At 40.0% G+C, this 27,978-nt stretch overlaps 1 protein-coding gene across 3 annotated transcripts in view; it reads right to left on the minus strand.

Moving 5' to 3' along the window:
- MTUS1 (microtubule associated scaffold protein 1) overlaps positions 1-17,970 on the minus strand; it is a 136,852-nt gene extending 118,882 nt beyond the window's left edge. For 2 of the 3 annotated variants that reach the window (XM_075196473.1, XM_075196465.1), the window contains exons 1-2: positions 17,626-17,969; positions 636-2,899 (exon numbers count right to left, since the gene is read on the minus strand). In XM_075196473.1, coding sequence (XP_075052574.1) covers positions 636-2,711 — 2,076 coding nt within the window. In that variant the 5' untranslated portion in view covers positions 2,712-2,899; positions 17,626-17,969. Of the gene's footprint in view, positions 1-635; positions 2,900-17,625 lie in introns of all 3 variants that reach the window. The other variant, XM_075196455.1, reaches the window with a different exon arrangement.
- Between the last annotated feature and the right edge of the window lie 10,008 nt (positions 17,971-27,978).

Here is a 27,978-nt window from a genome sequence, read left to right on the forward strand (position 1 = left end):
AATGAGATCCTTATGTGGAAAAGGTAAACAGAGAATAAGGTTATTCTAAAATAAACTTCAGAATCACAAGGCTACAATCACATTGGCAGTACCAGTTTGTTTATCGAAATGCACAAGACTTCAATATTAAATCAATATTATGTGTAATAAGGTGGTGTACAGAATAATGTAGGATTCAGGAGCTAAACTGTCATATCAAGGCACTAGCACAGTGTTGGCTAACCTGTGACACTCCAGGTGTTTGTGAAACTATAAGTCCCAGCATACCCTTTCAGCAATAAGCTGCTATATATTGACCAAGCATGCTGGGACTTGTAGTTTCACAACTCCTGGAGTGTCACAGGTTAGCCAACAATGCACTAGCAGGATCTTTTAAGGAGCCAGGTAATCTGTGCATCAAACAAAATTACTCCCAAACTAAACCAGCAGTAATTCTTCAGACATACACCTGGCTCCTGTGATTTGTCCTCTGCATACTACTTTACTAAACCTTCCCAGCACTCCTGAGACAGATAATGGCAACAGGAAAAATGACAAAAGTAACTTACACTGTGAAACTACACATTTAGTGCAGATCAAGTTAATAAATGAATAAGACACCGACAGGACAGAGCATAGCCAATCACCGTACTTACCCCTACGTTGGCCATAATGTCTCCAGGTGTGCAGTCTTCTTTCTGGGATTTGGATTTCTCATATGAAGCCACAACAAGGCCATTCTGCAGGTTTTTATCTGGCCCCATGTGTACACCATTCACTGCAGCAGGCTTAGGAATAATCTTTGCCTTGTCACCCTTGTTTTCTCTCGCTTTAAAGCTGGGCGTGCAGGTTAAGGCAGCAGCTGATCCAGAGGAGCGTGTTGAATTTGTAGAACTTGCTCTCTCAATTTCATCCTGAGTCTGCTTCAGCACAGCCGTTCTGGGAACTTTACCTAGAGCATATTTAGTATGGGTTGGGGCATGTGCAGGTTGGCTGGGGAAGAGCTGCTTATTAATTGGTTGTTTCTGACATTTAGCAATAGCTGCTGCTGTTTTCAGGTCCTGATCTGGAACAGACTTTTTAATCATTGTTTTGATGACAGAAGTTGGGGCTCTAGGAGATGCCAGAGGTGAAGATACATTAGATTGTGACTGCGGGGACCGGGGAGAAGGCTTAGAAGATGATGAAGGGCAATCCTTTGATATTAATGCAGGTCTAGTCAGCACTTTTGCCTTTACATTCTTAAAGTTAGGTTTTGGAAAGTTTATCACCTCACTTTTCTTTGCTTTTACAACAGACAACGGTGGGGGCAGCTTTCTATTAATGGGTTTTGTTGTGCCAGCTTTAAGTGTATCTAGGTTGTTGCCTTTGTTAATGTCTTTGATGGAATCGGATTCTCTCGGTTTCTCAATTTGTCCATTATCATCCAACACTGGAACAGAGAAAGTCATGTTTTTGGACTCTGGTAAAGGTGTGGAAGTATAGGCCTTAGAATCTGTGTATGAACTGGAACTTTCTATTAAAAAGGTGTCCTCGCAGTCGTTATTCAAGTCTTTTGATTCTAAACTCACAGACTGAGTTCTACTGGAGGACTTTAAAATGCCCGGTTCCTCCACAGAGACACCATTTACCTTATTGGTTTCAAGGTGAATTTCCTCTACATGTAAAACTGGAATAAAGTCTTCTTGATCTGTCCCTGGGAGAGGGCACATGTTATTCTTGTTTATATCATCCTTCATGACTGGGGTGTTGTTATTAGAAGGTTTAAGAGCCCTCTCAATGCACTCTTCAGGTGTACTGCATGTAATCACATCCATATCAGACACCTGGTTTGTAAGTCCACCATCTGTCTTCATCAGACCCATTTTTTTGGAGTCTTTATTGTGTGGAGGCACTTCAAAATAATCCAAGTCTTTGGTGGAGTGTTCCCCACTCTCACAGCCAACAGGAATATTGTTAGTCCACTTCAAAGACCCTGAAAATACTTCAATGGAGCTATTTGGTAACGCTGAAGTCTCCAGTAAAGAAGTACTCATCGGCTTTTCAGAGTCACTTGAAAGCAAACTATTTTTCCTCATACGCATTTCACTCCGCTCCAACGACAAAGAGAACAAGCTCAATGATGATGCCTCCATGTTCTTGTGAATGGTGAACGGTGTGCCCACCTCCACCTGTTCACATACTACATTCCCACAAGCCTCATCGGTTTGTTTTACAGTGAACTGGGAGTTCCTCCAAAGCTCTGGTTTGTTATAAGTGTCAGCTGACTGCTGTATGTAAGGCATAAGCTGTTTAACGTTCTGTTTATTGTACATACATGTGATAGGTCTGGGATTTGTGGTAGATTCATTGTGTGAACAAATGTGGGTCTTGGTGGGAACTGAACCGTTTATTGAGGAGGATTCCTTGTTAACATAAGCTATGGTCTCGTCAAGCTCCACTGTGTTTCTATGCAGTGTACTCATGACTGCAGGAACACCATTCTCTGTCCTCTTTGTATAGTCCACCGTATTCTCCAACTCCTGTCCGCTGTGACCTGGTTGTACAGGATCCCCACAAGCCTCACATTCACTCCTCGCCACCGAAAGAGCAGACTCCTTGGAAATCACATTACATTCACATTTTGAGAACTTGAGAAATTTGTCTTCCTTATTTCCATTGCTGTCATCATCATAAAGCAGCGGTGAGCCAAATTCATTCCTGGGGGATTCCACCAAATTCTGCACATTCATCCTGGTGCTTTCCAGCGTTACGCACTTCAATCAGGGCATTTCAAATAGAGGGGGGGGATGGGGGTAATGGGGTAAGGGGCTGAAGACTTATAAAGCAAGTAGCCTTCTTTGAATCCAACAGCTTGATATAATAAAACAATGTAATTCCAGTTTTGGGCTCATCGGGGTGGAACGAAAGTTGGTCCAATCTGCAAAGATAGATAAACAAAGTAATTAACTATAGGGTGGGCTATAAATATCAAGAATTGAGCAAAGACCTAACGTCCTTCAGTCTGTATTTTCATTGTCATTATCTAGACAGATATAATTATAAGGCCCATCAATACCTACAAATACAGTAGACTGAAGTATCTTAACTCCAGGTAGTTAATTTAATTTAAAAAAAAAGCAAAGCATGTTCTTTTCACATACAAGCGCATCTCATCAGTTAGATTGGTAAGGAAGGGTTCTGTTTTCTATTATATAATAATTAGGTTCACTTTAGTTTGTGTGGGTGGGTGCGTGTTTTAAAGAATTCAGACAAAGCTACACTGGGAAAGGGGCCGATTAGGATAATTAAAAAATAAATAAAATCTATACAAAATATATCTATCTGTATTGAGTTGTGTAATATAAAAGCACTATATAAAAAGTTAATATACAATATTTATTCTCTCTTACATAACAAAGTTAACCATCTGCATCTCCTACTAAAGTAAACATTTCTGGAGTAAACGGTAAAAATCATATTTTAAAAGTACATTATGTTTGAAGAGGACCTGTCACCATGTTGTCTGTCAGTTTTTTGTTTTACTTCATACAGCCTTGTGTGCTTTTTAGAAATAATGGCTTCCCCTATGACTGTTCACCCAGTAAAGAGCAATTAATCCAGTGCCCTTTCTATACACTTTCTGGGATATAGTGAGCAAACATGCCCAGGAACCAGAGACCTCTGGCTAACAGCTCGAGCCGCCTTCCAAGTCCACAACTTTGTTTGCTCTCAGATCCATTTGACTTTATTTTAAAAAAAAAAAAACAAAAAAAAAAAACAAAAAAAAAAAAAATGTATTTTCTTTGCTAAAATGCCAATCATAAATAACACAATGAAGATGTGGTCTGGTGCTGCATTAATGGTTCCCCTGGGATATACTATTTGTATGGAGGACTATGGCACAATTTTTTTTTTATCAATATATGAATGTAACCCAATGTTTACTGTCTACTTGTAGAGGCTTTATAGTGTCTATAGGGTGGGTAATATAAATGGCATTAGAGCCTAGTATTGCATGGTACAGCAGACTCACCCGAGGGGCATTTCTGGGAGGCATTGCTTGTTAATTGATCAGTGTGGGAACGTGGACACAAATTAAACGCAGAACTTCTAAGAGAAGCTAAAGACATGCAGCCAAACCAAGAGGCGGCTTGCTGCATACTGCAAGCTTATTATTGATGATTCACAATAACCTAGAGGCATCCCCAAGAAAAACACCATTTACGTCAGAAGGCTTTACAAATTATAGGTTTGAGACACTACTGGAAACGGCTATGAAAGTAGAGAAAGCTACATACCGTAATTCGTTCATGATAAAATTCTATGCTGTACGCACAATAACCCATCTGATGTCTAAATATTTTGCTAATCTATCCAGAAAGTATTCACTGACAAGAAAAAAACACCTATTTCTGAGCCTGAGACTGGAAAATCTAGCAGTAAGTCCAATCATTTTTTATTATACTGCATTTTACGCAAACACGGACTATCCAAAACCACTAGTCATCAGATCACCACACTCTAACACTGCCTTTCTTGTGGGTTTTTTACAGAACGAACATTTCTGGAATCTGTAAGTGATATGGAGAGGCAGACAGGACCAGTGTTTCCACTTACAGGTCCTTTTTACCTGATAACTGACTGTTCCTGAAAAAATATGGAAAAACAAGCCAAACAGGAGAAGACCAGGAAATAAGGAATATGAAAGTGGAACCCTGCACAGGAATTTAGCGCAGGTCACCTTCCAACACAAGGAGAAGTGACCAAGGAGCATTAGTGTACTGGGAGACGCACACAGTAAAGGATTTTTCACAGTTCATAAGACAAAAATAGATGCGCTTTAACTAAACTAAAGCAAGTTTTCCTATGCGCCAGTTTTGACAAATATCCCCTTTAATTCACAGTAATCGATGTGCAGTTCGAGCTCACACTGTTGGCTACTCAAAGCATCATCTATTGCCGAACTTTAACCCTATATCTTTGTAAACCATTTACCATTAAACTGACGACTTATGGCAAATCCAGTAATGGAGATATGGAAAAGGAAGGTGGTGACTGAAAGCTGAATAGCAAGTTTATATACATGATGGGATGAAGACCTATTTAAAAAAGAATAAGCCAGCTAAAGTACAAAGGGGAAAAAAAAAACAAAAACAAAAAAAACAGGTTGCTCCCTCCCCTCTGCACATAAGGAAGCCTGGTACACACACACACACACACACACACACTTGGTAATCACACATTAGAATCTTAAAGAAAACATTTCCTGTTCGACTGCCTTATACTAATAAAACAAGTAACAGGGAAAAATAGGATAAACAAGTAAAAAACAAAATACATTGAAAGGACTATGAGAAAATGAAATACTGTTCTAATTTTAAGTTTTATGAAAATATATATATCTACATCCACATATACACGAGATGCTCAGGCTCGGTTCCTCGAGAACCGAACACACCCGAATTTAGGGGATCCGACTACCGAGCTGGCTCAGTACTGTTGCGCACCCTCGGAATTGAAAACGAGGCAAAACATAGTGACGTCATCGGATCTCAGGAGTTTTGGATACCTATTTAAGATCAACATAGTGAGGGGTGGGAGGGAGAGCGGACCCCCCATCTTTCTTTTCTGCCACTGCTGTGTGCCAATGTGTCCTAGGAACTGCAGTGTGTTTGAGTCATTGCTCGGTCGCTTAGCATCCAGCCAGGTCGCTGCAGTCTTTGTCCAAAAGTGAGGTGTTCAAATTTGACTGCAAATGGCTTGAAATTAGTGTTAATGAGGTTAATAATGTAGGTAAAAAAAAAAAAAAGAAGCAAAATTATGTGATTTTAGCATATTTTAGGATTTCTTCTAAAAAATCCAAAACCAAAACACACACAAGGGCTGTTTTGCCAAAACCACAACACAAAGCGAATCCAGATCCAAAACCAGTTCACTGGGGTCAGTGAGCATCTCTAATATATATACAGAAGGGAGAGGCTGACATTTTGCGAGGGGAACCAGGACTGAAGTCTACCAATACACTGGGAACTAATGACATCACAGAGACACCAGGCACAAGTAGTCTCATACGGATTCCTAATGAGTATTTTTGTCCCACAAAATTGCTTCCTCCAATGCGTGTAGTTAGTGTGACCGCTTTACAGGAGGCAGGTGCTGGAAATAGTCCATTCATACAGAACTTGCTTCATTCTCAATTTTAAACAATGTAAAAGACATTTTAGGGATAATGAAATTTGAGACACAAAACACTTATTGAAAGAAAATTAAATTGGCACTGGACAAGTAACCATAACTATGGTAAACGCTTTCAGTACATTGTATTAAAAAGGTTTACAAATTCTTAACATTGCATATTATGCGTTACATGAATAGAGAATGTTCAATAAAGTTCACCTAGTGCAGCTCATAACATAGGACAATAGGTAGGAGTCAAAACGCTGCATCTCTGGAATATTTATGAATGGTTAAACCCAATATTATAAGCCACGAAGAGTACTCATGAGGAAACATTTTATGCCATGGGAAAACACTGCTGGTTGCATGAGAGATTTAAAAAGATATAAACCCCCCCTTTGGCACAACCAAAAACACATAGTACTCAGAACTGTACAGCTGCAACTGACAGGTCTGCTCAACCCACCTAGGGATCACATGAATTGTTAAATGAAAATCTAGGAGATCTGTGACCGGACATTCAGCCTTGAAATCCACCTCTTACTTTCCTTTTAGGTACCAAATAAGGGAACCCAAGAGGGTTAAACAGTTATATGTACCTGTTCCGAAATATCCTGTTAGTTTAAACTCCTTATGAACCCAAACTAATAGTTTTCCTATTCGTTTTAAGATTTTAAGTGTCTAAATAGAAAAGTATTTGGTTAAACCGAGGTTTACAAAGGACCCTACACCCACCTAATACAGGGCTCCAGGAACCATCGCCCTTACTGTCAGTGCTGGTTACCCACCTGCTTTGAACCTCAGTCAAGTTGAGTTCACTGGATTTTAAAGCCAACAAACAGAAAATAAATTTTTGTGTGGAATATTAGTTAAGTTAAACCCTCCGAATCTTATTATATTACTTTCCTGGAATCTAGGGGCCCAGCCACCCCATCATGGCCCGTGATGTCTGGCACTTAGCAGCTTACTTGGGGACTCTCCCAGTTTCTGTAGACGGCTCGTGTTCTATAAACAGAAAAACTTTCTTTTCGTCTGCCAACAGGGGAGTAAATGTATTAAGCAGCGGATCAGTCAAATCACAGATACTCAGCGATTAAAACAGTCAGATTCTAGCTGTTATTTATTTAGTACATTCTACAAAATGACAGCTAGAATCTGATTGGTTGCTATAGGCAACATCTTCACTTTTTCAAACCTGCAGTTTAGTACATATACCCCAAAGTGGATTAAACAGCTTAACTATGCATTAAGAGACTTCTTCACCCATACAAAATATCATGAATCTTTCTGGAGCAGTTCCACTTTTGGGTCAATATGTCCATACAGAGGCAGAACTAGCAAGTTGTGGGCCCAGGTGCAGGAGGCGAGAAGACGGGAACCAGGACCCCCCACCCTCTGCATCTGCCATGCAACCAGACCCATTACCTCCATGGGCCCCAGTGCACAGCACTTGCCGCACCCATAGTAGTTCTGCCACTGTGCCCGTGTTCCTTCTCACATAATTTGAATTTTTGACATGAATGGTTTGGTGTAGAAGTTTATATTAGCAACCAAATTGGACTGTTTAGCATCTGAGTGTGATATAATGATGTTCATGTGCTTTTATTGAACTATACGTACACATGACATTAACACACTGACATTATTTACTTATGTTCTAACAGAAAGTTGCCAAAAGGACCTATAATTCCACACAGCAGAAACTAGATTACAAAATGTAATTAACCACTCTAAGTGATCAAACACACAATTGTGGGAAGGAAACCTTAAGGTTCAAAAGACCTTATTAAACTATTTAATCCTAACCAAAACAAAATAATCCTATTATAATTCCATATCATCTCTATAGCAACACAACACGACACTGCCTTCGCTAAACTCGCTGAAGAACAGGAAATGGTATAGTACAAGCAAATCGTTACGGAAAATCTACATTTTCAAATAGTAAATTAAATGCTTGCTTGGCATGAATATACATTTTTTAAAGTACCTGTCATACTTAGACTTAACCTAGTTTTATTGAGCACTTCTAAAAATGGGCAACACTAAACTGTTAATGTTAACAGACCCATTCCTATAAATTTTAAGTGACACCATATCATCATCTAGAATTTTTTATAAAAAACAAAAAAAAAAAAAAACAAACAATTGTCCACTTTCATAAAACTTATTAAGCTAGAACCCTCCCACAGGAAGTCTTTCAGTACAGACTCCTTGCATTCACCCAAGAGCAGTTACTGTGCCCTGTGTTTTTCTGCTGGCCCAGCCACATGAAGACTGCAGAATTAATGAGCCTTCAGTGCAGCTGCCACAAAACAATGCAGAACCCCATAGTAGATACGCGGTTAATAAGGATGGCTTCAGTTGCCATGTTTGACCACTCTCCCACGCTGCTCTCAGACACAGCAAACTAAACGCAGATAACTGGTGTTCCATAAGGAGACCTCCCACTGAAAGACTGATAAGCAGTCGGGATAAATAGCAGAGGTTGTACAAAACAGAAGTTTACTGTTTTACTGAAGTCCACATCAAGACCTTAAAGATTAAAAGTAAAACACTTCATGCTCATCAGCCCTGGGATGGTTCAGTGCGTCCTTGTTGTGCTAGTTAGTAAACAGGCAGATCTTTAGGCAGTCCCTGCAGACCTGACATGACTAAACATTCCATCAGCCCTGGGTGCAGAGGGCTACTGGGAGGAAAGAAGGCCCATGTGAAGCAGCCATCTCGCTCTTGACAGGACTAGTTGCAAAGCAAGAATGGCATGGGTGCAAGCTCCACAGGGTTACTCACAAGGCTCAGCCACAGCAGGAAATATCAAGCAGCAGCAGCCGCCTACTTCAAATTGCCCCGACAGCCCAGAACCATCCTGAACACCGGAAAAAAAATCAGGACCGACTGCAGTATGCAGAGGCCATCTGAGGGGGACAACAGCAGGGAGAGACAGGGAGACCTCCACAGAGCCCCAGTAGTCTAATGCAGTTCAACTACCTCCCTGTGATCAAGTGACCAGCAGATAAATACCAACAGTTTCTGTAGTATTGACCACTTGCAGTTCTTTAGACCTACGATGGACGACGTCTGGCCCATGTTGGTCAATGAGTAAATTTAAAACTAAGCCACTACTTGAGCATGCATTTGAAAAGTACCCCTGCTAATATATTTAACAGGACTGTAAGCCTTGAATCTGATGTATCCCTTCGGTACATGTACCATAGGTTAAGATACTAGGGTCCACACAGGGAAAAGGAAGCCATTTTGAGGGCTAGGCGAATATTTGCAAGAATGCAGCCTATAAATTCACTAGGGACCAAAGCTTTGGAATACTGATAATCCTGTTTCCAGATCCTATGTAGCCTAAACACAGAGGGCGGTAGCAGTCTTGCAGGCTTAATGTCTACCTGCTCCCTTCACACCATGGGAGGTACCCATTTTGTGGGCTGAACTAAACTATTCACCAAGAGCCAGTGACATCACCAAGAGCCAGAGACATCACCAAGGTACTAACCAAGATTATATTCACCAGCATCATTAGAAGCTACTTGTTCCTAGTGAATTGATGGGCTACATTCTGCTATTTTGTTCAGTTTGTGTCTCCACAATTGGCAGTGGAACAAAAGCAGACTAAATAAGGGTGACCCATGACTTGCCTGAACAGCAGATAAATCTCGTCTGTTGCCCACTGTGCATTGCCACATTTATGTCCAAGTCCATCCCTAAAACCATAGTCACAAAGGGGAATTCAATCAGCCACAAAGTCTCCAGAACGTCCATAAGACACTGAGGCAGGCATTTCTGTAAAATCTCTGCTCGGTTTCCCCTCACACCCCATAGAAGTGCAACGAAAAGTAAGCAGAGATTGTTACCATAATTACCGCTGATGTCCACGCACCACATCATTGGTAATTGAATTCCCCACATAGAGTGTGAACAGAATAAAACTTAATCAATTTATGCTGCTGTAGGGGCCAGCTACATACACCACATACAAAAATGTATCTGATAAGATTTTCTTTTCTCTCTTTATATATTTCAGTCTCAAAACCAAGACGACAATCACATGAGGTCAAACACCAATGGTGGAATGCAGCACATCTGCCAGCTGTACAGATGGCACCACATGATGTGCAGGGAAGGAATGGCAATTAGCATTGCAATAAGTAAAGCACTGATTGGCTTATCTTCCCCACAACTTGCTATATTAAATGCTTGTGTAAGGTCAATGTTTCTTTGTGCACGTTCTACATACACCAAGATTAGCTGATCAATTTGCTTTATCCGCAGAGAAATTGTACAATAATGCAGTACTGAACTGCAGAGCTTCAAAGACCTTCAACTCCAACAAGTACAAACTCAAACTCCTGGAGCAGACCAGTGTTACCAAGTGTTTTGTTTTTTTTGTTTGTTTGTTTTTGTGCATTCAGACTTTCACCCTCTCATGGAACTGCCTTGAGTGTCACCACAGTAATATTCCAGTTAAAGCAGGATCTTAAAAAAAAAAAAAAAAATGAAATCTGCAGAAATGACTTTATAGCATTCATAGAGAGACAGATTTGCTTCAACTTTTACAGGATTTTAAATGCTGTAAGCAGGTAGAGACAAAAAAATATATTCAGGGGAGCCAATGTTTGGCTTCAAGATGGAATTCATTCTAGTTTCTTAGTGGAAAAAATAATCCATCCTCTAAATGACTCATAAAATGCAGAGTTTCTAGTATCCAATAATCAGGCAATTTTACTGAGCTTAAAATAACAGAGGAACTGCAGACAGTCACACGGCAAACTAATCACTTGCTGCAGGAAAACTGAAGTCCTTAACAGACTGAAGGGGAAAAAAAAAAACCTTTACATTTAGTAAACGTAGTGGGGCAAATGTGCAAGATATATTTGTACTAGGAATCTAAGATCACTTGTTATTTGCGTTCACACAAACTGCAATACCCACAGCACATTTCTACAGTTAACAAAAACACAAATCTATATCACACAATTCACCTTCAGCTAACCAAACACATAAAAAGCCTACACAAAAATGTTAAAATAAATCTCCATTTGATACAATGATCTGCTATGTATTAAGGAAAACCTGGCATGCAGTGATGGGGTTAGACACCAGGCACCTCATTCTTAAATGAATGTTGCTTCATGCTACCATGTTATTTAACAGAGTTCCCATCGCGGTGGAGGCCTGGGTTAGATCTCCCTTGTACCATTACATCCTAGCATGAGCAAACCGCATAAAATAGAACAGATTTAATAAAATGACCCACAAAACTTAACTTTACAAAGGTGCTCAAAAGACTGTTTAAACTACAGAACCCCTTGCAGCCACATATGTATGTATGTATGTATGTATGTATGCATGCATGCGAGAGACTTCACCACCTACGGCTAGTGTGGGAAACAACTTATCGCATCTGGCAAACAGAAGTAACCATTAAACATCAACATTTTTTTATATAGCGCCAGCAAATTCCGTAGCGCTTTACAATTGGGAACAAACATTAATAAGACAATACTTGGTAACACATACAGAGAGGTAAGAGAACCCTGCTCACAAGCTCACAAGCAGTAAAACGTTAAGGTTATTGTGGGGTGGACCAGGGTGTTGTAATTAGTATGAGTGATCTTAGGAGGCTGCGTACAACACACCAGAATATCCTCTTTGCTTTAGCATATAGATATTCTGAGCAATCCCTAAATCTTCTGGGAGAGGGCTCCCACCTAGTAAGATGTGCTTTATTTTCTAGCCAAAATATAATTTTCTAAAATGTCAAGTTTACACAGACGTTTTAATTTTGAACTGAAACTAGAAGAAATAGTTGTAATGCAAGATATAACACAACAAACAGTATATGGAGTAAGGATTAAAAAATAAAAGTTTAAATCATCCCATAGCACCACTGGCCAAGTAGTTTTACCAGGGAAAAGAAACTGAATGAATGAATGATTAATAACACTAGTCACAACATAAGTGACGTCATAGAACAGATATTACATAATATGACCATGTGAGGTAGCATTTAGTGAACAGGGCAATGTTTAATCTGCACAGAAGCTTTGAAGCTTGTAGACCGGTAGAGAACTACAGGAGACCAAATGGGAAATTTTTAAAAAAAAAAATAAGTATAAGTGCACCATTTGGCGACAATATTTCTACAAATAAGAGACTCCCATGTAGCTGTGCAAAAAAAATTGTTACTGAATATTAAAATGCTTAATCCCTCCATTCCTTAAAAACTACTCTGGGCTGAACAATAACTATATTAATACAAGAATTCGGTTAGCAAATATTTAAGTTGAAACACATTGCTAAAGAATGTTTTTTTTAAATACATTAACATCAAAAAGATACATTGGGTCCACATTAGGTGGAAAAATACCAGGAAATCCTGCTACACAACCTATGCACACCACTAAATGCTGTAAGACAGGAGGAAATATAGTTTTGCTTATACAGGATTATGACAAAGCACCTGGCCCACACGGCAACCACTTCCGTGAGCTAAAAGGAACAAATGCCTATTTAGCAACGTGCAGCGATTGGGCTGATCATAAGAGCAATTCATCAATAAGATATCGCTGGGGCAGCTGAGCGATACTACTAACTAGACAATACTGGCTGGTAAGGGATAACTTACCATTTCACCAGGCCAATCTCTGGAGATTGGCACAAGTGACCAGGCTAGCCAGCTCACACATGCCCAGTCAAACAGATAGCCCAGACTTGGAATTTCTGTTCCACTTAGTGAACAAAAAGCAAATAAACATTTTGTTATAAATCATTATATATATATATATATATATATATATATATATATATATATATATATATATATATATATATATATATATATATATATATATATATATATATATATATATATATACACACACATATACATATACATATATACATACATACACACACACTCCTATAAAGAAGTCTCACATTGTCAGAAGCTCTATGGTTGACAAATAAAAGTGGCTTGAGCACTCAGTAGGTCATGTGATGGCAGAGGGTGGAGAATACTGTGACATTGCAATCGGAGCTCAGAGAAAGTATTCCAAAGCCGCTCTGCTCCCATCATGTTGCTTTATTGGATCAGAGTTTTTTCACCCTAATTATTATTAACACTTACTGGATCTATCAGTTTCAGAAATACAAATACAGATTTTTTTTGCTTCACGTTGGTTGTGACAAACAGAGCATTTTAATATCAAGAGGGCAGTATGTAACAGGATCGCACACAATGCTGACCTAGGTATCCTTACATTAGACGTATTGGCTTCAGTAAGCTTTGTAATTGCAAACCTCATGAATGATTCATTCATACACTGGATATTTGAGCAGAAAGGGACCTCTCCTATTGTGACAGAGCCAAGAAAACAAGACAAAGGACAGGCCTATTCACTCAGATCCTGAGCTGCAGCGTGTCCTACTACAATGCAGGCTGAGGAGGTTTAATGCATTAACTGACAGAAAACATAATTAAAGAATTTAGATTGTCAAATTAGAGGAGTAAGACATAAGATGAAGATTTTGGTTGAACACAAATATTTGAGATGTAAACACAGCATGCAGGAGCCTCTCCATTTAATCCATCTCTCTCTCCTAGGCTTGTTTGTTCAATAAAGTTATACGCTTTGAAATAACCATGTTTAGGGGTGTTAGCCAAACTTACTTGGTTTTCCTTCCTATAGCCACTCAAACATGCTGGTTGTGTTGTCAACTTTTACTGTTAATTCTACAATGTATAATGAGCAAATGTGCTAAATGGTAGTTGGGGGGGGGGGGGGGGGGGTGTATTTTCAATTCTGTCCCTACACCCATGTATTTCCCGCTGCTTGTAAATTATGGATCAAACAGGGGAGAAAAAAAACTAGCAGCTTAAATATTGCAGCGGATGCAGCCAGGATAAATGTTTCTAAAGACATGAATAATTTCTTTACTCCCAGAGGAATAACACATACCAGTTCATACATCAATACATGCTGCTTGTCATTGTGTGTGCAAGTCTGGCCCCAGTCTGAGGTCTGACAATAAGTGCACAATGTTATTAAATTGACTGAGAAGTAGTTTGAAATTTCTGTGCTACATGAATATTTTTGCATCTATTATTTTTTTTTTTTTTAGAGGATAAGACATTATTTCCTTCTTCGTCTAGGATTAGCCACATTTCATATATAGGGGCCTATTTATCAAAGGTTTCCCCCCGGTAAAATCCCCGAAAACAACAGTTTTCGGGATTAAACACTAAACTGCTATTTATGATTGTAGCATCACAGCAGATATCATAGATATATGCTGCTTTGCATCTATCATTTTACTGAGTACTCCCCATAACAATGTATGGGGGAGTGCTCAGTAACGCTATTTAACAAACAAAATTAACTTTTCAATCATGTTAATGTACACCAGCTCAAGTACATGGCGTACATTATCATAATTGAAAAGTTTCAGTGCTGTCAGCGCTGCTCCGAAGAGCAGAGCATGTGTGGAGGGATCATGTGATCCCTCCCTGTCACTCACCGCTCGCTCTCTGCAACTATAATTGCCGAGAGACAGCAGAGATGTCTGTGTGCATGCCCGAGGGTTTCACTCGGCGCACGCGCACTGGAGTAAGAAGAGGAGCCCCGTTGACCGCACGCCGCTTCGGGAACGAAGAGGCAGTGGTAAGTATGTTTTCCACTTCACAGGAATAGCAGTTTCTGTTCCTGTGTTGCTTTTTTAATAAAATATGAGAAATAGTTCAATCCTTATCAATGCAATAAGGATTGAAAACTAATTTTCATATTTTGCGAGTGTAGATAAATGTGCCCCATAATACGGTATCAAATGAGACCCACAATGAACATATCATGGCTTAATTGCCCCCTGTGGATGTCCTCCTGGACAATAAAGTGAGACTACCTATGGGGGGTAGATGATGCACAAAAATATCAGACACTACCGAGTTACATACCACCGAGATGTTTCGGCCGCCTCTCAAATATATCCTGTAATTGATTACTACACATTACAATACTTGGGTGGTCGAGTCAGTCTTTGAACGTCCCCTTTAAACGGAATTGAAGTTAAAACAAAAACAATTAATCCACTTTGTACGGGTCAAACACGGAATCCTGCTACCATATGAACACCCTCAACACCAAAAAAAAAAAAAAAAAAAACACACACACCAAGGACTCAACTCTCTGCAGGTGATACACAAACAAGTGCCAAAACAAGGATGTGATACATGGCTTCCTATATGAACACTAGGGTTTAATGTTAGACACCGATTTTAGTGTTTGGGACAACATGGGTTAAAGCAAATTTCATTATAGAAAGGCGTAAACCACAAAGCAATTTTGTTGTGTTTCTAAATACATGCTATTTGCAAATGGTGCTTGGGTGTCGTGAGGAAAGCTGATTATCATAAAGTTATATTATACTGTACAATTAAACGTAATTGGTGCAGGCCCAGAAAGGAATAACTATTGTTTTATTGCCTGAAGTTCCTGAACTCTGACTAGTGAGTTTGTGAGCGAGCGAGTCCCTCTGTGACTGCCAGGAAACTTTGCATAAAATAATTGCCTTAAGCTGGAAACATAGCAAGCAGTAACTTATGAGCTTTGTATTTGTATAACTGGCGACACGTTAAGACAAACGGGCAGACTTTCCAAATCTTTTGCCTGCACTCCCCCCTGCTCCCAAATGTACAGCTGACAGATGGCCACACACAAAATAAACCATCAGCCGAATCCACTTTCTTACAATCCAGATATTACTCATCTTTGGTCATCAGTGAAGCCCTACAAGTAAACAGTCACAAAGTTGCCTAAACCGGCCAACAAAATTGCCTCTTTTAGCCAACTTTAACCAAGGTATCCATATTTAGGGTTGCATGTATCTTGCACTCGAAGCCCACTGTGTTTGAAAAGGTGGATCAGGGCTGTTCATGTAAAATAGTAAGGGCATGCAAACTCAAGTTAGGCATGCCCCTTTGAGATGAATCTTATATTCATTTACATGGACATTGAAATAAGTTAACCTAGAGGTATGAATTCTTCATCCACAGACCGAGGGCAAGTTCTGGAGCTGATGATTGAGGCATCTTTGCTTTGGACACATTTAAAGCTGCACAACCACCTAGTAAATGGTAGGATTGCTGACACCCCCCTCGCCAACTCTGCAGTCAGGGCCCTGGGAAAAAGTAGCATGTAGAAACCTGCAAATTAATTTTATTAACTTAAAATGGCAGCTACACGGGGGTCGAGTGGGTACAGCCTCTAATTTTGTCTGTGACTAAGTTGAGCAGAAGCACCCAGGAAAAAGCAGCTCCCTGAGCTATGGATTCTTTTTTTTTTGGGGGGGGGGGGGGGGGGGGATTGCACTACCACCTTCTTCTAGGGAGTAGTGTAGCTGTAAGGTCGCACATAAGTTAAGATGCAAGCAACTCCAAGCGAAGCTATGAAGACACAAGTGTGTAGGAGCAACTTAGAGATCCATAGTGCCCGATTTACATATGAGCACAAACGGCCAAAGAGGGACATTTACGTTTAGTGTACAAATTACTTTGCTTGAGTTAAGTAGACATAATTCACAGCTTATTGTACATAACTAATACAAAGAAATATATTTCTGTTAAACACACTACACAGAGCAAGGCCCATTAGAATGAACCTAAAATCTTAAGACACACCGACAAAATGAGATTGAATCCATAAGAATAATTACAGCGGACACAAAGGGACACTGGTGGGAAGAAGGGATGGGAGGTAGGATACAGAAGAGGGACAGTTGGGAGGTAAAGCGATACACCAATCAGCATGCTCTTCTCCTCCTCTCCCTGAGCACAGCATTCCAGTGTGTGTTGACAGAGCCTAGTGTTGATGAGGATTATAATAGAAGTGAGACAGTCACAAGCACACCACTATACAAAAAAAACCAACACACCTCTAAGCAAAGTTACCACACATTAAAACAATATATTCTCTAACAGGGTGCTTCAAAGCATAAATGACTGGCTGTTTCTCAGAGTACTTTACTATATAATATGTAAAAAGAAATGGCTTGAGCACATAAATGAAAGCATTCTTTTCCTCATGCCACGCAGTATACATAATAAAAGTAAAGTTAAAAAGCATTCTTTCCAACATCAGAGTATAAAAACCTGGCAAGGAAAGACCGTAATGTACACAAGGCTCACACAGCTTCATTGTGTTTAGATTCGCTCATGTTACATTTGACATTTAACTGCATTTTCGATTGCTAAATCTTGATGACAAAAATCTTATGCAAAAGTCCTTGAAAAACAGACTTAATTCCTGTAATCACTCACAATGCCCGTTTCTTCCATCTATAGACAAGGGACTTGTGCAGAGAACGGCTGACGAGACTTCTCTGCAGTGCCTTTGGATTTATTAAATATATTCAGGTCACTGCTAAAGTCCCTTCCACTAACTGCAGCTGCATGTGACAGAAGTAATGGTTTGCAGAACTCACCTCTCTCCCCCTGAACCTTCACAGACCAGACAATAGAAGCTCTTAACGGTGTAAGAAAAGTATTCCTGCTCTGCAGTCAGAGATGCTCCACATGAGGAACTGCAGTATTTTCAGCTATGCAAAGGAATCCTGCGAGCACCGAGCTTCGCCTGCACACTGCTCACTGACTTGCTCTCAGATTGTAAAAGAATTTCCTTTAGAAACGCTGCTAGCGTTAGTCATGGCCTCTGCCAGGTCATTGAGAACACATATACCCCTCTCTTACACGAAGACGCCAATGTTATTCTAGCCAAGATCAAGGTCCACAGTGATGCCTGGCAGAGCGCTGCTCCACTAAGTGGGCAAATGCTGAGTCTGTACTTGTCGGACAGAGGGGGCGGGGCCAATGGAATATCAGCATTCCCTGTTGCCTAGCAATGACATTGATCATTGTGACATAAATCATGAATGAAAGTGGGGGGCGGAAGGGGCATAAACAATAAAAAGTTTGCAGAGATACAAGGTATTAAGAGATTTCTTCCGCTGATCCCGTTACTACAGACCACACCAGTACTCCAGCTTCCTAGTCAACTGTGTCTAATTATAATCTGCCATGTACAGTCTTGTAAAGAGGATGCAGAGTTAGCATTTTATTACCTCCCACATTCAGGCTCATACTTGGTATAGGGAAAAAAACACACATTAGTAAAAAGGGAACCAGTAAACTAAACCAGATTCTGTACTAAATTACAGTAATTCAAATCTAAATCTGCTTAAAAACAGTGCCGTACAAATATCAGCCATTGCTGCCATGATTACACAGGATACTGGGGCACACTTGTTTCCTAATCCTTCCCTTGAGTCGGTAACCTTTAGGCCTCATACACTCTGGAATGAATTTAAAAAAATTACTTAATACGCGTTATTAATGCCTATTAAATGTGCTTTGGTACTGATAATACAAATATAGAATGTAAACAAATGGGTGTAAGCAAACCAAATGAAAAGCATTCAATGCATTCATTCTGAAGCATTATCGGTTAGCCTCAATGGAGTTCTATGGGAATGCTCATTAAGTATATAGTAGGCTATGCTGCAGGGACCTGCAGCTATTCACGCTTTAAGGTGCAGTGTTCATAATGCTTACACAAATGGCATCCATACATATATTTAGACGGTTAACATATCAACCTTCCAGTATCACCTGAAATACTTTTTAGGTGATGCAACTGGAAAAACATTGTAAAATCACTCCACAGGCATGAAGTATTGGATATTACAGATTTATACTACTGGGTCAAAAATACCACATTTCCCAACATTTATATTATCACAATTCAAAGCAATCTGACCTTATACTGCTGAAAAAACTAGATATTGTCACTGCCACAAAACACCTATTTTGGTGCCAGCCAGTAAAAATCAATTTTACAATTGCACTGCAAACATACGGCGACTGGCCACATATTTTGGATACCAAAAGGCAGTAAATAATCAGTGTCTATTCATACAAATTATGCAAATTCACAGAAGTTTCATATTCAGGAGAATATTCAAAGATTTCCAGTGATGAAAACCAGAATATGAACGCAAGCCTTGAAAAGGTTGTCATCTCAGAGATGGAATCAAATCGGTTTAGTGTTTCCATTATAAAAAGCACAAAGTAAAACCTAACACTAACAGGTGAAGAAAAGATGAAACAGTCTGCTTTAGTTTGCATTAGGCAAATCATTCATCCCAGTAAATAAGCTGAGATGTTGGGTGGCCTTATTCAAAAACAAGACACACTAAGCAAAGACTCAATTTAGAAACAAAAATTGAGCTAAGAGGCATATACACATTAAAACGATATATAATTTTAGACAAATCATACTCTAAAACAGGGTTGTCCAACTCGTGACCCGCGGGCCACATGCGGCCCAGCACGCCTGTAAATGTGGCCCAGAAGGAGTTTTGGTTGTGGCAAGGGAGCAGCGCTCTTAATGGAAAAAAAAAATCCTGCGAAACAAAGAATAGAAACTACTTACCTTGCGGTCACGTCAGCTGGTACTCTGGCTCCCTCCCTTGTCTCCTCCTCCGTGCGGCGCTCGCAGTGAATGTCGGGCGTGATGTCATCACGCCCAACATCCATTGCGGAGCGCAGCACAGAGGAGACACCCGCGCGAGAAGAACAATCAGCAGCACAGAATTGGAGAAAAGAAGAGAAGAGGACAGAAGAACAAGCCGATTAAAAGGTAAGTTAAGGAGGATTTTTTTTTTTTATTATTTCAAGGGACGCTGAGAACTGAATAAAAGTCACCTGGTCCTGGAGCATCATGGACCTTATCTCCCTGCTACATACTTCTACTTGTAATACTAATGGGGTATTATATATTATTCTCTTTGGCCCATTATAAGTTGTTATCCCTTAACTAACAGTGGTGTAATTAGCAAAACAGGTCACAATTTGGGGTCACAGTGGTGTATATGTCAGGTACCGCAGGCCTGGTCAGGGCACCCTGAAATACAATGACCGGCTTAAATGATATTGCATCGAAACAATACAAAAAGTGATTATAGTATAATAACTAGAGAGGATTTTTTGAACAGGGCGATTGAAAGGTAAGTATAGGGGGATTGTTAGTGTATCTTATGTGCGGCCCAAACCAACTCGTCGTCTGCCAATGTGGCCCAGGGAAGCTAAAAGGTTGGACACTCCTGCTCTAAAATGTAAAAATGATTTACAGTGTTGTAAATATATTCAGTGAAGGTTTAGGAGATGTGAAAAAGTGTAAATTAGTCTGTAATAAAGATGCAATAGGCAAAATCATCTGTTCATGTTTGGGATTTGCTTTTTGACACACTGCAAAACTAAAACCTAGCAACTACCTACACACCCATACGGCTAATAATCATTACAGTGATTAAATTTACACAAAAAAAAAAAGTAGCCATCAATGCAGTAAGTTGCCTGGAGGTCTGCAGTTTGGACTAGTATACTCTGACCTTTCACTGGGTACATACTACAGGTATTTCACCCAATTAACCTGATAATCATATGATAAACAACTGTTAGGTCCAATAAAAGCATTAGTGTGTACACTCCCATGATCAAGATACAAAAGCTCATCGTATCGTTTGATTTCACTTTATAACCGGACTGAAAATCTCTACAAACAATGGAATGCTGTGGAGCAAATTCTGCAGTGTGTACACAGTCACGACCAGCGGTATAGGCAGATCTTCATAGAGTTAACAGAGTCACAATCTTTTCAGCCGATTGTTATGACAGATGAAGAGCACAGACCTGAGGGTAAATCTTGTAAAACATGTATCATATGTACATATAAATTGGCAAGCTGATCGGCACTTTCAGTCATTGGTAAAATCATTAACGAAATGCATTGGGATACATTTTCTGTAGTGTGTGCCCAACCGTAGACTCCATCAATAAGATAACCAGTTCTTGAGAAGAAAAAAAAAAAAAAATCAGCCCTGGACAGATTCAGACTTTTGTCAACGGGCTCCATGGCAGCTGAACGCGCAAACACACTAGTCAATGAAGCCAATGCAGTTAGCCAACGGAGTTCCCCATCCCAGCCATAACATATTAATCCATCACAAGTGCTGCTGATCTCAATGGATCAGATAAAATTATAATTTTTCCTTAAGAGTAAACAATAGTCTTACATGACAAACACCACAGTAAACAACAGCCAGAAGGGTGGGTCTCCTCCCCCCCTCCCCAAATAAAATATATTTATATATGGGGAAAATAGTGAGATAAGCAATAGTATAAATGGTAAAGAATTTCTAAATAGAATATAAAATTATACATCCATACATATACATATTATGAAAATGCAGTACAGACAGGTGATACGGTGAACTTAACCAGAATTCATAAAAACGCAGCCCATCATCTCCATGCAACATGAGGCATTTTGGCTGCTTCTACTACTACACCCGTAAATTGTGGTGCTTAAGTAGAAACCTTTGGATAGACACTAACCAATGGCAGCCACTCCATGTTGGACACTCTTCTTCCACTACACAAATAAGTCTACATACTCACTGGTGTTTAACATTAGAAAGACATATCCAAGTTTTTGCATTCTCACCTTGAAAGGGAAGGTGCACAGATCAGAGCTGAACCACTTATTCTGTACCATTTTCTGCACATTTATTAAGCATCTTACAAATGCAACCTCACGAAACGATCAATAAACTATTGCAGAAGCAAAACTGCTGGGTATTTGTAAGTGAATCTATAAATGTTACGCAAAGTGAACTGTATGCTTGGAACAGCAACCTATATATAGCATCACTTCCCTCCAAAAGAATTCTCAGCAAGTGCTAGTTACACGCATTACTTTTGATTAGGGTGCTGTGGAAGTGATGCCAGGACATCTGGGGGGGGACTTAGGTAGGTAGCCTAACTACCTTCAGGTGTGAGGGATAGGGAGATGTGGAACCGTTGGACTACAGGAAGACTAATTGTTTATTGAGCAATTCTTTTAGAACTTATGACCATGGAGCAATTTCAGGAGTTGATGGTTCTGAAACCAAACTGAACATTTTACATTCCCAAAGATCATATCTGGGAGGGATGGGGTAAGTGTTCTCATTTCTTCCCTTTTTTAACCTGGTAGATTCACACACAAGGAATAAACACTGATATCACAGCAAGTTTCAATAAAAGAAGACATCCAATTCTTTACATGAGCCTTAACATCCTTTGAATTCTTAAGGGCGTCTTGCCACTTACAGCACTGTGTACCTCACCTCCCAGTTATTAACAAGACAGTAGCTGAGCATTTATCTATGGTATTGAAATTCCACCTTTTATGTCTAGGGGTATGGGTGGGGAATTAATAGTCATAGGTATAAATTTCACTTCAAATCGCTTACAATTCCAGAACCCCCAGTTGAATAATAATTCCACCCCTCAGTAACACGTGTGTAATTGATTGAGGTATAGACACACAGTTTCCACCAGGTAGGTTAGTGAAACATAGACAAAATAGTTGCAGTTTGCAGACTTTTCTACCTCGCTGACCAGGATACAGTGTGCCTCTATGTGGGTCCTCATTATCCAACCCAGAGATGGAGTTCATATTGCCACAACATTATGAGGCGCCCAGATAACTTGTAGACACGATGTCTGGCCCAGCACTTGTACGCAGAGTGATTAGAAAGATATTATTCAGTCTCACCTTTGAAACTAATATTTCTTTCATTGTTCCAGAGTGTAGGGTAAAATTACACAACATAAGGCAGTCATTTCATTCTGGAAGACAGATATACAAGTCACAAACCAAATGACGTCCATGGCTTACTGCTAGAAAGGTCCACTACCTAAAGCACAGAACATAGAACAACTAGGTAACTTTAGATACTTTCTAGGGATCATTGCATATAGCAGAAGGTAGAACATACACTAAAAGGAAAAAAAGCAGTTTGTTTTTTTTTTTTAATAAAAAAAAACAAGTGAAGCTTCTGCCTCAAAAGGCCTTAACTGGACACATTCTCTGCATACAGTGGAAGCAGTCATTCAACTAAAATACTAAAATGGCTGCCTCTAATGTTAACATGGCAGATCCAACTAAGAGCAGTTAGGAAGGGGGGGGGGGGGGAATAGATACTTAAATATGAAAACTCTTCATGGAACCTGTCCCAGAGTTTGATTGCCATGAATGTCAGGTATTCAGTTTTAAAACTTTTACCATAAACATATCTTTCAATTTAAAGCTACATTACCACCTGGTGCATTATAGCTTTGCCCCTTCCCCTGCACCCCAGAGGGATGCTCCATGCAAATATTTTCCCTGGAGCTCCATAGTCTTACAGCCGTGGATGACAACCAGCGCTGTGTGACATTTGAAGAAGGGGGTTTAGCAGGTGGACACACGGACATAGTGACTACAGACTGGACCTCGTACTCACAACAAACTTCTCAAGCCATTTTAGAGGTTAGAATAAAAATCTTTCAAGTACTCCCAAAAGGAAAAATATATACATTTTTTTTTACATATGTTTAAACATATGCATTGTCAACTAAGAGAGGCAATGGTCTTCTGTAAGGATATATAACAGTGCTATCCTTGTAATAAGTTTATCAGTGTGACCAAGTAGAGCAGGAAACACTGTAAGCATCAAAATAAATACTTTATGGCTAATTCCGGAGCCAGATCCCACCTATATCACAGCACAACTCTATTGTGAGAAAGGAGGTGATGGAGGAGGAAGCTGCCTGGGAAGCATTAGGCATTTGACCATGGCTCAGACAGCTGTAGTACATATTATTACACTGTACCTACAAGCTCTAACTGCACACACAAGAGGGGTGGATAGGAGGCGAATGGGAATAACCAGTCACATCATCATGTATTTTAGTCAGCTTGGTGACGAACATTCAGCCCTGACTTACCTCTATTGTCTACAGTCCTGACAAGCTCTGGAAACTAAAGAAATTTATTAATGCTCAAAGAATATTTTTTCACATATACAAATACGGCTGAGCCACAATCCAGTGGAAAGCATGAGGCAGATCTACTTTAGCAGCTGTTATTGTACATAAAATTCCTTTAAATTTCCATATAGACACCAACACTCTGGTGTGTCAGCTCCTAGCAGTAGGTGGAGTGTTGGTCTTTTTACAGACAACAGAAATTAAAGCCATTCATAGTTTATTGCTGTCAGCACTTCTAACAGCTGCTCTTTATGGTCTCAGTCACCAGGAGTAACGATGAACACTAATTTACATAAGGAATAAAAGTGCCTAACTAATCAAAGCCCTATGGATTACCTTCAGTGCAATGCAGAGATAATACAATAAATCGCCAGTGTGTTCACTTTAAGAATTTATCCCAGTAAGAGATAGGAATGCAAAATTATACCAAGTAAACATTGTGTGCCTACCAGTGAATCAGGTTCTGCAATCATTACACAAGAATGGACTTAGAGAAGGAAAGTTAAGGAGGGGTGCGGTGTGCTGGGTTTGACAGAGTAAAGTTCAGTAGCCTGGGGATGCACAAAGGAGGAGTTGTCTTCAAGCATTATTTGAAAAATTATTTATTGAATACTAAAACAACTAAAACACAGAAAGCAGCAATCAAAACAACCACTATCACCTATATTGTATTTCCATACATTTTAATCTATACAGCACTCTGCTATACATGTTAAAATAGCTTTTCTAAAATCTGCTGGAAATGCCTACAAGTTATCTGAACATTTCTGCCAGAGAGTTCTTAAGCAGTGATAAACAAATACAGATGGCCCGAACACAACAAATCAGATGCAGAAGACTAACGGAAGGCAGCATCGGAAGCTTGTTACGGCACGGACATCAGCTTTTCAGAGATAAGTAATATTAGAATTTGGATTAGGGCTCAAACAATTATACTATAAAAATTAAACAGAATGTGTGGTACCATTTAAAATGCTAAAAATGGTCACCATTATTTTATTAAGTAAGGTCATAGTGTCCATACTGGTTCCAAATCTCTGTTTTTAGGGTATCCACGAACACATACAATACAACTTTCCGTGAGACACTAATTAAAACATTGCACCAAGCCCCCATCACTCCCTCAAAAGACACAATGCAAATCCTAGCTAATTTAAGTCATTTCCAGTTAAACATTAAAAAACAAAATCTTCAATAAAAATGTTTTGAAAAATAAAAAATAAAAAAACAAAATCACACGAGTTAATTGTTTTGTTTTAACTAGCTACAGCTAGTTAAATTCACCATATTCAAAGAGAAAAAAAAAAAAAAAAAAAAAAAAAAAAGTTGCTAGCCTGTCCAGCTTCCTACTAGCACGCAGAAACACCCTCTCTCTCTCAATTGAAGGACCTTGTGTCCCACACACACAAAACAAAGCACATACTGGTCACCAATTGCAGTTTCTCAGGAGGCAACCAACCTCCTCCCCAGGTCTGAGAGAGTCAGAAGAAACAGCCTAGCACAGTGGTTCCCAAACTTTTGCAGTTCTCGGCACCCTTAGAGTCTCCAAATTTTATCAAGGCACCCCTCCAAAATAATTATTTAGCAGTCCTGTTTTAGAAGTAGTTGGGTCAAAAAATTGTAATAAGTATATAGGTCAGGACAGAAATACTTATTTAGTTGTATGCAAAAATGCCCCCTCTGCATCCAGACACACTGCCCCCTCTGCATCCAGACACACTGCCCCCTCTGCATCCAGACACACTGCCCCCTCTGCATCCAGACACACTGCCCCCTCTGCATCCAGACACACTGCCCCCTCTGCATCCAGACACACTGCCCCCTCTGCATCCAGACACACTGCCCCCTCTCACGCTGTGGCACCCCCATCCTCTGCCCCCTCTCACGCTGTGGCACCCCCATCCTCTGCCCCCTCTCACGCTGTGGCCCCCCATCCTCTGCCCCCTCTCACGCTGTGGCCCCCCATCCTCTGCCCCCTCTCACGCTGTGGCCCCCCATCCTCTGCCCCCTCTCACGCTGTGGCCCCCCATCCTCTGCCCCCTCTCACGCTGTGGCCCCCCATCCTCTGCCCCCTCTCACGCTGTGGCCCCCCATCCTCTGCCCCCTCTCACGCTGTGGCCCCCCATCCTCTGCCCCCTCTCACGCTGTGGCCCCCCATCCTCTGCCCCACGCCAGGCGCCAGCCATAAAAAAAAAACAAAAAAAACACAGAAACTTACCAATCCGTCGGGCACTGGGACCCAGCAGCTTGTTGCTGACGTCGATATTCAGTGACAGCTGTGGGAGACAGGAGGCTGCTGGGTCCCAGCGCCCGACGGATTGGTAAGTTTGTGGTTTTTTTTGTTTTTTTTTATGGCTGGCCCGCGGCACCCCTGGGAGCCGCGGCGCACAGTTTGGGAACCGCCGGCTTAGCAGATTTTTATCAGCACCTTACAGGTGCAACTCCTGATTACAAGCACTTGCTAGATGGTTGGACTGGGGTAGGTGACATTTTGCATTATGAGTGTGTCCATGTGCTTCTTTTTATTTTAATGTAGTAGATTTTATTACTTGTACTCAAATGAAAAGCACTGCTTAGCTGTACATACAATACTCTAAAGACATCCACACCCCATTGAGTGAGTAAGGGATGCTAGCAAACGTAAATCAAATCTCTGCAAGAGTTAACAGTTTTTCTCTCAGTACAGAACAGTTAAGGGAAAAGCCAATAAAACAGTTCGGCCAACAAAAGCAAATAAAAAAAAAACACCACAACCCACTAACCGAGTAACCTAACACTGATTTGCTTTTTCACTTGTGCATGCACATGGCCTGGACATTTAAGCAGCGAGCCAGCACAACTATTATCTGACAGCCGTGTCACATGACGACATAAACTCCTTAGTAAACAATGAGAGAATGGCCCGATTACATTCTCATTACATACATTCTTAGCTCACTTTAAGACCATACATAAATAAGGAGATTGTGCATGCTCAGTGACAGATCATGTTCTGAGCCCGATGAACAAATGACTGACAGCAATAGCCTAAATATTTCCGTAGCTTAAAAAGTAACAGATAAGCTGGTCTTTCTTCAACAGGAGGGGCCTGATTCATTAAGGATCTTAAAAGAGGAGGATTCTTATTTCAGACTCCTGGACAAAACCATGTTACAATAGAAGGGGTGCAAATTAGTATTCTGTTTTGCACATAAGTTAAATATTGCCTGTTTTTTCATATAGCACACAAATATCAACTTTAAATTTCAGTGTACAAATAAGCTATCATGTATTTGTGTGCTACATGAAAAAACAGTCAGTATTTAACTTATGTGCAAAACAGAACACTCATTTGCACCCCTTGCATTGTAACCTGGTTTTGTCCAGGAGACTGAAATAAGAATCCTCTTCATTTAAGATCCTTAATGAAATCAGGCCCGAAATTCTTATTTACCTTTCTTACGCCACTGTGTGTGTATTCTGAATTTACAAATACATAAGATTTAAATATAACAGTTATACCAAAATATAAATTTAATAATCAGAGACTAAAAGAAAAAAACATTAATTCAGACCAGTATCATGGGCTGCTGATAACTCCCAAAAAGAGAGTCATCTGGAAAAAAAAAAAAAAAGTGGCCCATTAGAGGGTCACTGGTTCAATTAAAACCTCAAAATGGCTGCTTGCTTACACCAATTTGCAATGTCCATTTTGCCAAAACATCAACTCAATAAAAAGTCATTTTTAGTTTGTGAGCCTGACACAATGGGGCTCATTCAGACTTGGATGTAGGTTTGGGGCGGATTTTATATAAAACATGTATTTCCATAAGTGCATAGGCACCAAAAATAAGCATGCATAGGTCAGTTTACAGATTTTTTGCACATCGTTGACTTTAGTCTCCTTATTCCTGGAAAGGGGAACATAAAGCAGAGAATAAGGT

This window comes from Mixophyes fleayi, chromosome 1 (assembly GCF_038048845.1).
Source record: "Mixophyes fleayi isolate aMixFle1 chromosome 1, aMixFle1.hap1, whole genome shotgun sequence".
NCBI classification, from domain to species: domain Eukaryota; kingdom Metazoa; phylum Chordata; class Amphibia; order Anura; family Limnodynastidae; genus Mixophyes; species Mixophyes fleayi.